This window comes from Bos grunniens, chromosome 22 (genome assembly GCF_055505025.1).
Source record: "Bos grunniens cultivar Pamir isolate PY7600 chromosome 22, Bosgru_T2T1.0, whole genome shotgun sequence".
NCBI classification, from domain to species: domain Eukaryota; kingdom Metazoa; phylum Chordata; class Mammalia; order Artiodactyla; family Bovidae; genus Bos; species Bos grunniens.
Window position 1 is genome coordinate 52,452,417 of NC_141186.1, and position 16,153 is coordinate 52,468,569.

The following is a 16,153-nucleotide window of genomic DNA, read 5'->3' on the forward strand; positions in this document are numbered from 1 at the left end:
TCCTAGGTTTAGAAAAGTTAACAGGCCCACAGCATTTATGTATAAGCTGGGGGTAATTATCCAGGTCAGTAGACTAGCTTTTGGTATTTGGCCAGAATTTATGGTGTGTGAGGGAAGGAGAAAAATCAGCCTCTCAAAACCAGCAAGATTGGGAAAGTGATGAAAGAAGGTCAAGTGGTGAATTTGTCCAGCTCTCTGACTTAATAGAATTCATATTATTTTGTAGATAAAACACATGTAATCTTTCTCCACAGTTCATGGTAGAACCCATTAAAATATGGCTCCTTGTTGTGAGACTGTCGAGCCCTTTTGGGCCCAAGCACCAGAGGGGCTAGTATAAACCAACACCTGTAAATATTCCATTTAGTTTGTACTTCTGCAGTCCTTCCATTCACCTCTTTAATTCATTCATATGCTTAGAATTTTTGTATACAGAGCATCTGTTTGCTGCTATCTGTCTTCTGGGCTCTTACTATTTGGTCGTACTCCTTACTCACCTCAAACTCTAGCTTTTTGTAGGTTTTGTTCTTCTCCCTGATAAAGTGTCCAAAGGTGATTTGTTTCCATCAAACAAAAAGTCAAAGGAAGAATCTCCAGTGTACAGTTAGCAAATGGAAACTGGAGGTGCCCATAGCCATCCTTATAACACTCTTAGGTTTTGTTGATCTTCATAAAGTACACAGCACTGTGTTTTGTCTTTCATTTAAATTGAAACACAGTGTGATCTCATGGAAGTGATTCGAAAGTTAAAGTGTAACTAGTTCTTCCTGCACTACTGCCTTTCTAAATTGGCACAGATGAAAGAGTCATGGCAGCCACCAGTTCTTGAACACATGCTTGCCCGCAGCCTGGCCCATTGCATTCATGACAGCACATGGGGAGCCAAGGAGCATGGCAGGGTAGTGGCTGCTCTTCCCTGGGGTGTTCTTGATTGTGATCAAGGAGGACACCTGTGACTGCAGGGTGTCTCCCCTAGGGACCTTAGCACCTACAGTCGTCTCTGTTTCCACCAGGGATTGGTTCTGGACCCCAGTGGGGGATGCATGAGTATCCATAGATGCCCACGTCTCTTAAAGAAAATGATACTGAACAGTGAATACAGTCGGCCCTCCATACCCACAGATGCTGATCCCATGGATACGGTGGAACAGAGGGCCAAGTGTATTTTAGGGAGATTGCCTAAAAATCTAGGATGTGAGTGCAGTGTAAGCTCTGCCTTCCCCTTGGGCTTTTAATAGTAAATGAGGCGCTCTTGAGTATTCATGCCTCACGGATCTGGAGTGAGCCGCCTGCATTGGGGAAGCCTTTTTATGTGTCTCTGTGAAAAACGGAGAGAAAAGGACAAGTTGGTTTAAATAACCTGTATCATTTCCTCATTAATAGTGTAAGAATTTTTAGAAGTGCCCCCCCAAAATCAGAGTAGGAATTGATCTGATCTGATGAGAACTCAGGGATGATAGAGATGTTTTAATAATAAAACTAGAATATTTTGCATCAATGAATAAAATACTGGTTGTTCAATGAAATTTCCAAGCAAAGCATTAAGCCCTTGACTTTCAGGCCCCCACGTTAGATCCACTTACACAACCCTCCCTGTGGGAAGTAGTGCTCAAGAAAGGATTACAGCCACTCACTACTTCCTAGCCTCTTCTCTCCCCCCAACTCAGAGCCCCACACTGAAAAGGGAACTGAACCAGCTCATCACGGCAGCCAAGTTTTTATTATCTGCGGTGCCTTTGGTCCTGCTCGCATCATGTGATAACAAGGCTGCCGTGCCGCTTTCCGGAGTGGCAGGTTATCCCCACAAAGAGAACAGTGAGGGCACAGTCTTCAACAAAGAGCGTCTGTGGGCCTCCCCCCTCCCGGAAGCTGCCGCCGAGGAGCAATCTCCGGGGAGCCCTGGCTTCCCCTCACTTGGCCCTCATGGTTATTTCCGTTCTCTGGGGGACTCGCCAGAGGGTGTGTTGTGGGTGGTTAGAAACAGCAAGGAAATGTGCTTATGGTTGGAAATTCATGGGTTCCCTTTCGTTGTTTTGTGTTCTTTTACCCACCTGCCTCTCCCATCCCAGAGAATAAATATGAAGTCCTTAGATGATACTCTGTTGAGTGTGGTATCTGTAACACTTTAGTATAAGATCTAATAAACCTGATAGTGAGAGGGGTTTTTCCACTAGGCAAAGCCTAATTTTAGCAAACCTTTCCATTTTTCAGGCTTCAGATGCCTACTGCTTTAAAAAAAAAAAAAAAGCTCGTATGTAGGTCAGACTCCCACCAGTTTATGCTTTGATGCTGCTGTTCTGAAGCCACATCTCTCTCTCACCTCCCTCTCTACTGGAAAAGGAAGCACCTGAGATTTTTTTTTCCACTTAATAAAAATACATGCCCACATCCTTTATTTTGTTTGATAAGGCCTGCTCCTATTCATTTTGGATATCTGTGGACCAGACTTCTTAATGTTTAGTAAAAATAAAATGAAATGCTTTCCCATCTTGTCATCCATTTAAAAATGATGAGACCTATATCAAAACCCAGAAAAGCCAAGGACATTTAGATCTCAAAAGGACAGGGCTTGACTTTATAAGAAGTTGGTTTTTGGCTTCTCCTCAGTCCTCTTAAACTCTACCCCTTTTCAAATTTTGTCCTTAGAAATCGGCTTTTCCAAGGAAAGGAATACCCTTCTAAGGCAGGATGATGTACAGGAAAAGACAATGCACCTTGGGGTCAGACAGCTCAGTCCCTTGTTCTTATGACTTGGGACCAGATTCCATTGCCTCTCTGAGACTTCATTTCCTTAATTATAGTCTGGGCCCTCTCTTTCAGTCTTTCTGACAACCTGAAAGATTCCGTGAGGTCACTGTCATTGCCTGCAAGCGACAGGCCCCAACTCAGAGCAGCATTCTGTCTCCTCGCTATCTGTTCTCTAAATCCACTGCCCTGGGCACACCAGCGCCTCCTGATGGCACGGAGACGTTGCCTCACTCATAGTGTTCCTTGCTTTCCTGAGAAATGTCTGTCTGTGCAAAGTCCCACAAGCAGAAATAAACTGTTGTTCCTCTAGTCCTTCCTTTCTGTTGCCACCTCTTCCCAAGGAGCCACTGTCTTCTCATACCTTAAATACCAGTACTCTGGTGGCTTTTTGGCTCCGTTTATGACAGGAGGATAGAAGAACACTGTTCTACAGAAAGCTTCAGGATTTATTGCAAAAGAAAGGGTTTGTTGTTTTGTTTTGTTTTCCAGCTGTTGGGTTTGTAGTTTGGTCTTAAAAGCCTAGAGCTCCCCTGGCCCAGCTTGTTGTTAAACAGATTTAGGGTAGTAGGGGAATCAGCCACTGCCTCTGAGCAGGTGGCTTGGAAGCAGCACCGATGGACCTGACAGCAGAGCTTGCAGCTTATCCCAGTGTTGTTTTAGTAGATGTCACCTTGTGAAAGTTGAAAATGTTAGTTGCTCAGTCGTGTTCAACTTTTTGCGACCCCATGGACTGTAGCCCACGAGGCTCCTCTGTCCGTGGGATTCTCCAGGCAAGAATGCTGGAGTGGGTAAGCATTCCTTTCTCCGGGGGATCTTCCCGACCCAGGGATCAAACCCGTGTCTCCTGCGTTCCAGGCAGATTCTTTACCATCTGAGCCACCAGGGAAGCCTATGCGTCTGTGTTAATGTGCCACTGATTCCCCTCTTTCCAAGACTCCAACACTCTCCAAGTGTTTAGTGCAGCAGGGTTTCCATCATATAGTCTACTGGAAGACGGATGCTTCAGACTTTCATCCTCAGAGTGCTCTGTGTTACGGGTACCATCTCTGGAGCCAGAGCCCCTAGGTCAGAGCCAGGCTCCCTTACTTATACGCTTCATGACATTGGATGAGCTACTCAGTCTTTGTCTTCCCCTTTCATAAACATGGTAACTCATAGCAACAGAAATGTAGGGGTTTCACATTTCTGGGAGCTAAGGGACCAAGGTCATGCTTCCCTCCAGGAGCTTTCAGGGAGCTCTGTTCCTTGCCTCTTCCACTTCTGGTTGCTGATAGCTTTCCCTGGATTATGGCCACACCTTTCTTTACTCCGTCTTTATCTTCCTTCTTCTCCCTGTGTCTTTTCCTCCGTGTGTCCCTTATAAGGACACTCAGCATTGGATGTAGGGCCCACCAAGATAATCTAGGATGATCGCAAGATCCTCAGCTAAAATCTGCAAAGATGCTTTTTCCAAATACAGTTAACATTTACAGGTTCCAGGTGTTAGAATGTGTGTGTGTGTGTTTGGAGGCCACCATCCCACCCACTGCAAGGTGCTAGCAAGTTTATTTGTTAGAATTATATATTGCAGGAAGCAGAGCAGTCTCTTTATTGTTGATACAGTGAAGAAGAAAACATGGTGCTTGGAATTAAAGTTTATATCATTTTTTTTTAATGCTGACTGGTACCTTAAGTCCTTTCACATGACCTGTTGGATTTGAGCATGGAATAGTATGGTAAATAATTAGATTTAGAATCAAAAGACTTGGATCTGATTCCTCTTTAAAGTTTGAAGACTGTAAAGAAATCTCTTAACTTTTTCTCAGTGTCTGTCTAACTTGAGAATGTTTGTTCTTCCTTTCATAAGGCAGAGCCGCAGACATAGTAAGACATCATAGCAAACCGTTTCCCTGATCGTACAGAGAACTGGATGTTAGAGTACAGCATATATTTAACATTGCTCTTTCTAATAATCTCAGGAAACTGAGGCTTGGGTCATCCTAAACAGCTTGTCCAGAACCACTCATCTAGGTCAGCGTGAAGTGGAGATCGCACTGTTCAGTTTGCAGTCTCATTCATCTATGCTTTCCCTGTTGAGAATGGTATTGTAGGGGCTTCCCTGATAGCTCAGTTAGTCAAGCATCCACCTGCAATGCAGGAGACCCCAGTTTGATTCCTGGGTTGGGAAGATCCGCTGGAGAAGGGATAGGCTACCCACTCCAGTATTCTTGGGCTTCCCTTGTGGCTCAGCTGGTAAAGAATCTGCCTGCAATGCGGGAGACTTGGGTTCAATCCCTGGGTTGGGACAATCACCTGGAGAAGGGAAAGGCTACCCACTCCAATATGCTGGCCTGGAGAATTCCATAATCTGTATAGTCCATGGGGTCACAGAGTCAGACATGACTGAACAACTTTCACCAGTGCTTTCCCCTTTGAGAGTGTTACTGGGTGGCTTACTGACGGGTGTGCTCACTGGTCAGCCAGGAGTTTGGGCAGCCCATACCTTGCTCAAGATATCACAGTAGAAAACTCTGTTGTGCTGCTGTAGATAAGAGTGGTTAAGACTGAGCAGTTGTGTGTCCGTTCACTTAGCACACACCTGGTCTGTGCTCTTCCTTCTTTCTTTCTCCCTTACTCAGTCTGACCTTTTTGTAAAGGCATTCTTCAGTGCTCTAATACCAGTTTTCCAGAGAGAGAGATCTGAGAAGGGCTGGCAAACTGTTCTTCCTAACTTGCTCAAAGGCCTCTTGTCCAGGTTGAACTGGGTAGAAGAGGGCAGTCTGTACCCATTGACAACCATGAGCTGTATTATTTGCTCTAGTGAACAGCTTCCATTCATCACAGCAAGTCCATTAAAAGGGTTCTTTCATCTCCAGGTTGGGATTTTGTAGGTCTGGATTCAAACTAGGCCTCCTGTCCCCAACAACAGCAAAGATATCTCTTCTCTCCCTGCTCACCACCTGAAATACCATTAGAGAATCAGTAGAGACTTGAGAGTTTCCTAGGTGGCTCAGCGGTAAAGAATCCACCTACCAAGCAGGAGACAAAAGTTCAATCCCTTGGTCTGAAAGATCCCCTGGAGAAGAAGATGGCAACTCACTTCAGTATTCTTGCCTCAGAAATCCCATGGACAGAGGAACCTGGTGGGCTGCAATCCATGGGGTTGCAAAGAGTCAGACAAGACTGAGCGACTCTACGACAACAACAGTAAGGAGATCCAGAGAGTGGGAAACAAAGCCTTGTGTTTAGTAATGACCTCGCACGTGTGTGGTAAGAAGGAAACTGGGAGAGTTCCAGAGGACTGACCCTAATTCTCAGAAGAATAAGGCTCTGTGTGTGCTGCTTACTGTCCATTGGAAGCTTTGAGGGTTCTGTGCCTTCCCTTCACTCCATCTCATCGTTCCACTGGAACGGCAGCCAGTCATGCACCTCCTGACCCCAGAGCCCTTCCCCATTCTCTGCATTGCACATGCCAGTCAGATGCCAGACTCCCATTTTTTCTCCTTCTCAACTTCACACTTGCCCCCTTCCTCTTCCTCGTTCTCTCATCCGTCTCCAGGATGCCTGTAGGGTGCTGTTCCCAGCTCTTTTCTACTCAACCTGCCCTCATTCAGCCCCTACTTCTGTGCAAAAGCTCTTCTCCTCAGTTCTAGACTGAGACTCCTCTGCATTCCTTCTTTAAAAAAAATTTTTTTTATTTATTTAAGGCTGTGCTGGGTCTTCATTGCTGTGCGTGGGCTTTCTCTAGTTGCGGCTCGTGGGAGTTACTCTCTAGTTGTGGTGCATGGGCTTCTCTTTGGGGTGGGCTTTTCTGTTGCTGAGCACGGGCTCTAAGCTACAAGAGCTTCAGAAGTTGTTGCTCCCGAGCTCTAGAGCACAGGCTCAGTAGTTGTGGATCACAGGCTTAGTTGCTCCAGGGCATGTGGGGTCTTCCTGGACCAGGGATCAAACCCATGGCTCCTTCATTGGCAGGCAGATTATTTACCACTGAGCCACCTAGGGCACCTCTCCCCATCCCTCCTTATCACTTTTCATCACACAGAAAATCAGGCGCTTCTCCAGAAGCCTTTAGCCAGGCCCCTGTAGCCTTACTGGCCACATCTCTCACCTTGTTCTGTGTGCATGACTCATCCGACCCCTTGTGCCTTGATTCGTGTAGACAGACCAAGCATGGACAGCTGAGCTCTAACCTGGGCATTGTTTTTAAATAATCTTTTGAGCTTATTACTCTTACATGTAATGCAGGTGGTAGATAGTAAGGTGATGTAGTTATCTCAGAGGGGATGGCGAGTATAGTCTCCTGTTACCCTGTTCCTAATTCTCCTCCTTCAGTTTGTATACACATCATCCAAAATCCTAAATTGTCCACAGATTGGTCTTAATTAGCCACAAGGTATCAAGTTCGTTCACTTGCTCCTTCCATAGTTTTCCCGTGGTTTCCCTGCCTACCCTTCATGTGTCCTCATCCCTTGTATGGCTTGTAGGGTGCTTGGCCTTTGTGGCTTTCATCTCTGTGTCATCCTGTCCACGGATAGACTTCAGCACTGCCTAAATCTGGCCTCGCCCTGTGGCCCAGGCCCCCAGCAGCTTTAATGACATGTTCAGTGGTGTGAGGGTGGCGGTCATGTCAGCCCAGCAGCTACTCTTGCTTTCTCTGAGGGGATTGGATCAACTCATTCTCCAGCATGTGGAGAAGACCTCTGGGGCTCTTCTGCACTTCCTCGGAATTGCGTAAGAGAGCAGGGGGGCCCCAGAGCCCCAGACTTGCTCTCCTGTTTATTCTGGGGCATAAGGCAGATGTATTATGTTTTTTAAAAAGTAATCTTGGGATTTTCTTGGGGGACCAGTGGTTAAGACTCCATGCTCCTAGTGCAGGGAGCCAGGTTGAATCCCTGGTCAGGTTACTAGATCCCACATGCGGCGACTAAGACCCAGTGTAGCCACATGAATCAATATTTTTAAAAATTAAAAAAAAAAAAACGTCCTCCAGAGACAATGGACCACCTCTCTTCTTGCCTCTTACACTTCACTGAGATTCTCTTTGTGGACACCCTGTAGTAAAAGGCTCCTCTCTCTGAGTCCTGGCTCAGGGAACAGACACTGGAAATAGATGGTGTGAGGCTTAAAGCTTTGTCTTTGTTAAGACAGGCCATTCTCTAAGCACTGCAAAAGAGCTCTTGAGCTGTCTCCTCTCCTGCTCTACCTGTGTTAGTTGCCAGTTAGCTATCTGGTAGTGTGTGTTCGTGCTAAGTTGTCTCAGTCATGTCTGATTCTTTGTGGCCCCATGGACTGCAGCATGCCAGGCTCCTCTCTCCTCCTCTACCCCTAGCGTTCACTCAGATTCATGTCCATTGAGTCAGTGATGCTATCTAACCATCTCATCCTCTGCTGCCCGCTTCTCTTTTTGCCTTCAATCTTTCCCAGCATCAAGGTCTTTTCCGATGAGTCAGCTCTTCCCATCAGGCAGCCAAAATATTGGAGCTTCAACTTCAGCATCACTCCTTCCATTTAATCTTCAGGGTTGATTTCCTTTAGGATTTTGACTGGTTTGATCTTTTTGCATTCCAAAGAACTCTCAAGACTCTTCTCCAGGACCACAGTTGGAAAGCATCAATTCTTTGACACTCAGCCTTCTTTTGATCCAACTCTCGTATCCATTCATGACTGCTGGAAAAATCATAGCTCTGTCTATACACACATTTGTTGACAGTTATACCTCTGCGTTTTAATATGTTGTCTCTCTTTGTTATAGCTTTCTTTCCAAGGAGCAAGTGTCTTTTTAGTTTGTTTGTAGTTTAGCCAGTCCTGGCTTTTCTTTTTGAAATTGAAATTAAAAGGCAGGATTGGCTAATCACAACCAAATCTGGTCTATCTCCTATGTTTGTAGGGGCCATAAGATAAGAATGGTTTTTGCAGTTTAAGTAGTTGGAGAAAACTCAAAAATGTTTATGTCACATGAAAATTATGTGAAGTTCACATTTCAGAGTCCATAAGGATGTATTATAATACACGTCACCTATTTGTTATGGCTTCCCTGTTGACTCAGTGGTAAAACAAATCCACTTGCCAATGCAGGAGACATGAGTTTGGGAAGATCCTGTATCAGGAAGATCCCTTGGAGGATGAAATGGCAACCCACTCCATTGTTCTTGCTTGGAGAGTCCCATGGACAGAGGAGCCTGGCGGGCTACAGTCCATGGGTCACAAATGAGTTGGACAGTGACTAAACAACAGCAAAACTTATTTGTTGCATATTCTCTGTCTTCATGCTATAATAGCCAAGTTGAAAAGTTGTGACAGAGGCCATATGACCTGTGAAGTCCAAATATTTACTGTCTGGTTCTTTTCAGGAAAAGTGTGCTGAAGGTCCTGAAGGTTCAGTGTGAGCCTGAACACAGGAGGTGTTGCACTGTCCTTGTGACCAGTGTCTCCCGTCTTTCGTATCAAAGCAGTAGGAAGAGATGAAGGAGTCGTCTGTCTCTCATGTCCCTCCCCCACCATGGTTCTCCAGGGCCAGTGCTTCATGGCTGGGGGCAGGGGGAGAGATTTGTTTTTGTGAAAAGAACTTGAGACTTCCAATTAGAATCCCCTTTTAATGGTGATTTCATGGTAGTGACCAATCCCCTTTCAGGCATACCTTCCCAGATAGCCTGTGCGTGAAGCTCAGTCTGGACTGAGCTTCAGTTCTTAGACTGTGCACTGACTTGCTGGTAAGCCCTCCATTCCCTGTGGTCCGTGCTTGGTATTTCGTGTCCTCAGGAAGATATTTGACAATCCATTGTTCACCCAAACTCACCAGAGTGAATGCTTTCTTTTAGGATTTTTTTTGGTAATAGCGTCTTACAGTTACCTGCCTATACCAGGGTTTAGGGTAGTCGTTGACTCCACAGACCTGCCCCATCATCCCTCCATGCCCCCGACCCCACCCCGAATTAAAAGCTAGTCAGATTATTCCAGATTATTGTTCTGTCGATCTTTCAAATCCTTTTGGAGGGTTAGATATCTGTCTGTATTTAGCAGTCTCGGGCAGTGAGTTGATTCCTGTCTTCCTTACCTTAGTGCTCTGAATCTCCTCCACAGGTCAGATACCAGGCCCAGGTTCCATGATGCCTGGGCAGCCCATGCCAGGCCGCATGATGCCCACCGTTGCAGCCAGCATCCACCCCCCTGGGAGTGGCCCCACCCCTCCTGGTATGCCTCCAATCCCAGGAAACATCTTAGGACCCCGGGTACCCCTCACGGCACCTAACGGCATGTGTAAGTACCCAGTTGGGGGAGGCATTACCCTCGGGACTTCTGGGGAGAGCTGTACTCAAGGGAGGCAAGCACCATTTGTTCCCTCTGGGGTGTGACAGATCCATGGACAGCATGGCCTGTGAGGGGGGCTTCTAAAAGGCTGGGCTTTGCTCATTGCGCTTCAGCATCCCTGGTGGACAGGTGCCCAGGTGGCGAGCGCAGAGTGCTCCTCGTTAGTCGGGATGCTATGCCACAGCCTTCGTGGATGCGTTCCTGACACCAAGGGCTCTGGCGAGGCCAAGGACACGCCTCACCCATGCCTGTTTGAGCCTATCTAATTTGAATCTGAGTAGATACACAGAACTACTGGTAGTTATTTTCTCTACAGGAGCCTTTTATGGATTCAGGATTTAAAAGAGGTAGGTGTAAAGAAAAGAATAGGGTCTGGTTTAGGGCAGGAATAATAATAAGTTTTTGTCCAATATATTGGTAGTGGCTGCTTAGACTTAGAAAGGAGTATTCAGGGCTGTGTTGAGAAGGACTTTGAAGTCTTAGCAGGCCCCATGGAGCGGGCACATATGCTTCTGAACAGTGTCTGTGGCAGTGTGTGCAAAACCAGCTCAGTTTCGCCATGGAGCCCTTGTTCTTCTCCAACTTTGGCCTCCAAAGGGGTGCATCAGAGCCCGGCCTGCCCTCTGACTCCTGTGGACCATGGTAATGATTCCAAAATGCAGCTGATCGTGGCCATGTACCCCGCCACATGTGTGATCCCAGGTCCTTTTAGAGGAGGACCTGGGTCCTCATGAGGTGGAGTCAACCCCTGTTTGTTTATAATAATACAGCTTATAATAAAATGATAATGTATTTATAATACAAAAACATAAAGTAGTAATAATGTATTTATAATACAATACAGAGAGCTAGGATGCAGAGGCATTCCTGGCCTCCAGGAGCTTTAGTTGGGAAAATAAAACATGAACAAGTGGATAGAAGTGTAGGATTTACCATAAGTTATACAAGGCTATGAAGTGACTTGAGCTCACTGTAGTTTTCTGGGAGACTTCCTGGGTCCAGGAGACAAGTGCCATCAACACAGGTGCGTCTCCCTTCTCACTGGACCCCCAGGGACGAGGACAGAGTTAGGTGCACAGAAGAAAGACAGCAGTTGAGCCAGGTCAGTACAGGATCACAGGTGAGAAACGAGGGACTTCCTTGGTGGTCCAGTGGCTAATATTGCGCTCCCAGTGCATGGGGCCCGGGTTTGATCCCTGGTCAGGGAACTAGATATCCCACATGCTGCAACTAATGATCCTGAGTGCTGCAACTAACACCCGGTACAACCAAATAAATTAAGATATTTTTAAAAAAAAAGAAAAGCGATATTTGTTAAGTCAAGGATCAGAGATCATAGTCTAGTGTGTACCTCTTTTCCTAGCCTTGCTGCCCCACAGGCAATGTAAAAATGTGCTGGCTGACTTGGAGGGTTGACCATGCTGCATCTCTGTTGCAGACATAATGTCATTGGTCTTTACCACTGTCCTGTCCTGCTGATAACACCTGATTTGCATACACGATTCCATCCTAAAGGGCCCTGGGTGCAGTACCTTGAGGGTGTTGAATGTTTGAGGTGCTCCCCATCACTTCCTGCCCCAGATGAATTTCAGGGATCCTGAGCTGCTGATCTGGCTTCAGGGCACTGGGCAGGCCTTATCAGGCGAGTCACTTCCCTCTTCAGGCCTTACTTTGCTCCCCTGAAAGATGACACCAGGGAGTAAATCGGTGGGCTTAAAAATGCTTTGAAGAGCCTTAGCAACTGGGTGGACACCTCCTGAGGGGAAGGTTGGATGAATTAGCTGGTAAGCAATGAGGTGCTTTAATTGTGTGTTTCCTTCGTTTTCATCCCTGGCAAAATCTAGAAGTTTTTAAAACCCTGGATTGAATCATCTCTATGGTTGCTTTGTACACTCAAGCAGCCAAAGTAGAAATAGGAAAGAGCTCCTTTCCTAATTGTTCCCTTCAAGACCTGACCTAGTTTTGGCCAAAAATCCAGAGACTACAGTTCAGGAGTTGCGGGGCCTCCTCAGACTGTCCAGCTTGTTGGCTGCTGCAAGTCAATCTCGGTGACCCTGGTGGAGACAGTTCATAAGAGCCAGCAGTTTCTGATAGGCAGTGTTGTGCCCAGCTAGGCTAGGCACTCTGAGAGAAAGAAAAGAAGACACAGAACTTGCCTAGGAAGGAACTTATCATTTAACTGAAGAGACAGAATTAGCAGTGAGAAGCATTAAGATAATGATAAAATCAAAATATAATTAATTTATGCAAAGGTCTGGAGGATTCTTGGAAGGAGCGGGCCTTGAAGGAGAGTGGGGCGGACTCAGACACCTCCCCACCCCCGAGCCGCGTGGATCAGGGGAGCCACACGAGCGGTGACGTGGAGGTTCAGATGCGTCCCATGTAGCCCGCAGTGGCAGCCGTGCCTCACAGGCCGTAAAGAAACTTCCTTTGTAAGTCCTGTTTCTCTGCGTGGGCTCTTGCCCAGGCCTCTTGTGTTCCCAGCAATGACAAGTTTCTTTTGGATGTGTTTGCAGATCCCCCTCCGCCGCAGCAGCAGCCACCACCTCCAGCACCTGTGGACGGAGGCCCTCCGCCTCCTGCTCCTGGCCCACCAGCCTCTGCTGCGCCCTAGCCCGAAAGACACAGGGGACATCCGCGCCCAGCACCCCCAGCTGGAGTGGGGATGACAAGACTTGTGTTCCTCCGCTTCCTTGGGTTTCTTTCAGGAGTTTTCTTCTCACAGCCCCAAGCACGCACCCTGAATTGTCCCCATTCCTCTTGCCACCCCCCTCCATACTCTGACACCTGCTGTGTTAGGTCCTCCTCCAGCACAGGGGGAGGGGGAAGCCTGTGGTGCCAGTGTGCCCTGGTCACCCTGAAATACCTGGCGTCTCCCTGACCTGCGATGGGGTATGCTGACAGTGTATCTGCAGGTCCTGTCAACGTTAGTGCTCTATGTCTGTATCAGTTTTTGCTCTCCTGCAATTTTGTTCTGTTTTTGCTTTGTCTTACGCTTGTATGGATAATGCTTTATAATCATTATCACTTTTTTTTTTTTCTTTGGTCATTATTGCTTTAAAGGAGAGCATCCTAAGTTAATAGGAACCAAAAAATAGTGATGGGCAGAGGGGATAGCCAGAGGGGACAAACCTTAAGGCATTGTAAGTGACCTTATTTCTGCTTATCTGAGCTAAGAATGGTGCTGATGGTGAAGTTTCATGAGACTTTTGCCACACATGGACGCACCAAAATTAAAAGAGATGGGGAAAAGGGATCCCCCCCACTCCTGCTGATGTTATCCTTAGTGAGGACCATGAGAGCCTCCAGCCTGCCTGGCAGAACACCCCCTTTCATCCCTGGTAGGGGAGAGCACAAGCTTTAGAAGAGATCCACTCCTTGCCCGGGCCCACTGGTTCTGGTTTTCTATGCAGACGGTTTGTTTGATTGCTAGGGGAGGGGGTGGGCATTTTGTTTTTCCCAAAAGTGTAAGCAGTGTAAGCTTTGAGGGCTGCGATTTGGGAGGCATTCCTGAGTCCCCTAGACTAACCAGGAAAGTTTTGGGGGTCTTGGGCAATGGTCATCCAGTGAATCTAGCCCACTGTTCACTGCTTTGTGTGCATTCTTTTTCTCCCTCTTTACAAGAAAGAAAAAACTTAAAAAAAAAAAAAAGTAGATAGTGCTGAGTTTAGCTCATGGACTTGGTTAGGTTGGCTGGGGTTACAGGTCCCCAAACTACCTCTTGCAGTAGTCAGGGTGAGTGGGATTTAGTGAAGCGGTACTTTAGGTTTGGGGTGGGATTGGAGAATTGGGGCAAGACCAACAGCCTCTCATACCTTCTCCCTTCCCCGTCTGAGATCTCACATTCCATCTATTACATGGTTGGTTGTCAAGGAGATGCTGTGGGTACCAGGGAACTCACTTGGCAATCAAAGCATCATGATTTGAGGGTGGGGTGCTCGGGCTGGGAGAGTGGAGTGCCATTCCAGAGGAAGAGCCACAAAAATGCCTTAATATGAGCCCATTTCTACCCCTGCTGATGAGTGACTTGAGAGTTCTTGGTTTTCTCTTCTTGTCTTTCTTCCCTCTCCTCTATCCTTCCATGCGTGGGGAAACGGTGTTTTGGGTCGAGCTTGCTTTCCGAAGCACCTGGCCCCTTCACATTCTCAAGTGGCAGTTTCCTTTAGAATGCAAAGTGGAACATCTTTTGGATATCTTTTCTATATATTCTGTAAAGCTTTACATGTGTGAGGGTGTGGGAAGGTGTTTATAAAACACCTTAGAACCTTTTTCCTTAATATCAGAAAGCAAAAAAAAAAAAAAATCAAACCACAATTAAGATTTGCCTTTCAAACCCTCAGGTGTTACCTCTAAGCAGGTGGCCCTGGTCACCATCAGAGTACTGGAACCAAGGAGACCTTGTTCCTTTAGTGAGTTTATTCCAGGCGCTTGGAGTGAAAATGAGCTTGCTCCTACTGGAGTTTAATTCCATTGCTTTTGACTCCAGAAAGATCCCAGTGCCTTTTGACAATGGCCAGGGTTTTCTGTATTTTCCCGCCAGTTTTTCCCAAAGGAAACTCATTCCAAATACCTTTTCCACTGAGGTCTTTAAAGGAAAATGGAATTCTGGTTCATACTGTGGTCTCTTGCAACCTCAGGTCTTTAATGTGATCACTTTCAAATTTAAAAGATCCAGGTGGAAATATTTTAACTATGCTGGTAATAATTCTACAGAATACCTGAATTCTTAACACTGTTGTGTTTCAGTATAAGTGGTGACTTTTTCTTTTTATGTCTTTGATCTGGTTTTGTTCCTGTAATACAGCCACCCGATTTTGTGAGGGGGGGAATAATACGTGGTTTTTGTACAAAAATGTTTCTCAGTGTGTTATTTCGGAAAAGTGAAGGGAGGGAGTTGGGGAGACTGGAAGAAATTGATCAAGAAGGCCTAATCTCCCTCTTTTTCAGTGAATAAATGGAACATCATTTCTGGATTCTAGTCCCATTCTCTGCGTTCGTATACCAGTTTCTTCGTGTGTCCTAGGAGGAATCTCAATATTCAGCCTCACCTCGTCTTGGTCATTAGTTAAAGTTCAGTGGCTTGAGTTTCCTGACTGACTGACCACCTTCTCACCTTCATGAGGCTTAAGGAGTGTATGGTTGAATGTGCCTGGCACGCTGTTGGTTTCCGTGGTCAAACTGAAGAGAGATGAGTGGATGTTCTTCAGGAAGGGTGGCCAGCATGCTGGCACCCCCAGCAGAGAAGTAGTTCTGCCTGGTGCACAAGAGAGTGTTGGTCAGGTCACAGTTTAGACATCCCCGTGTCAGAGGCAGGCACTGAGGGCTGATGCTGTGAACTTTGGCACATTCTCATGGCCAGCCCTCGGGCACCCACAGGTACAGGCCCTGCACAAAAAACAGAAACAGTGCTTTCAACATGCTTGCGAACCCAACAAAGCAAAAGAAGCGGATTCTTTGTCTCCCAGGAAGTGGACACTTGGTCCTTCATGAAAGTATGTTAGCCGACTGTGCTGTGCTTTCTGACTAATTCGACCCTTCCCTCCAATGAAGAGTTCTGGAACCAGCTGGGTCTCACAGGACTCATCCACTCCTCTCAGGGGGTGATGAGGGACGTTAATCCTTGATTCAGATGAAAGACTGGTCTATCAACCTGAGTGTGAATTCTTTTTAGAACACACCAAGACTTGTACATTTAACCAAGTTTCCACAGGTTCCTCAAATCCTTTCTGTGGAATAACCCCACCCCACGCCCAAATGCAATTGAGAACAGTTTTTCCAACTTGGGTGCAGACCAGGAACATCTATAACTTTGTTAACATACAAGCTTCTGGGCCCCATCCTCAAAGCTTCTGATTCAGCAGGTCTGTCTGGGGTCCGTTCAGAAATTCTGCCTTTTTAACAGATTCTCAGGGAACTCTGATGGGTCTTGGGACCACCCTTTGAGGATTGCTGGTTAAGAAAGTTGTATGATAGAGCAAGCTCTTCTGCAGTTTCTGACAGTCACTCTGTGAGTCCATTAGTCTCATAAACATTTGAGAGCCTATTGTGTAGCAGGCACTAGGATCTGCATACAATCATGAATAAGGTAAGGCACTCCAGGCCACTTAATGTTTTTGTA

General features: G+C 46.5%; 1 protein-coding gene across 1 annotated transcript in view; it reads left to right on the top strand.

The window, feature by feature from the left end:
• SMARCC1 (SWI/SNF related BAF chromatin remodeling complex subunit C1) overlaps positions 1 to 15,008 on the top strand; it is a 125,630-nt gene extending 110,622 nt beyond the window's left edge. Inside the window, exons 27-28 of the mRNA XM_086368291.1 lie at positions 9,808 to 9,984; positions 12,552 to 15,008. Of these exons, the coding sequence (XP_086224417.1) occupies positions 9,808 to 9,984; positions 12,552 to 12,649 (275 nt within the window). The 3' untranslated portion in view covers positions 12,650 to 15,008. The remainder of the gene's footprint in view (positions 1 to 9,807; positions 9,985 to 12,551) is intronic.
• Positions 15,009 to 16,153: the final 1,145 nt, after the last annotated feature.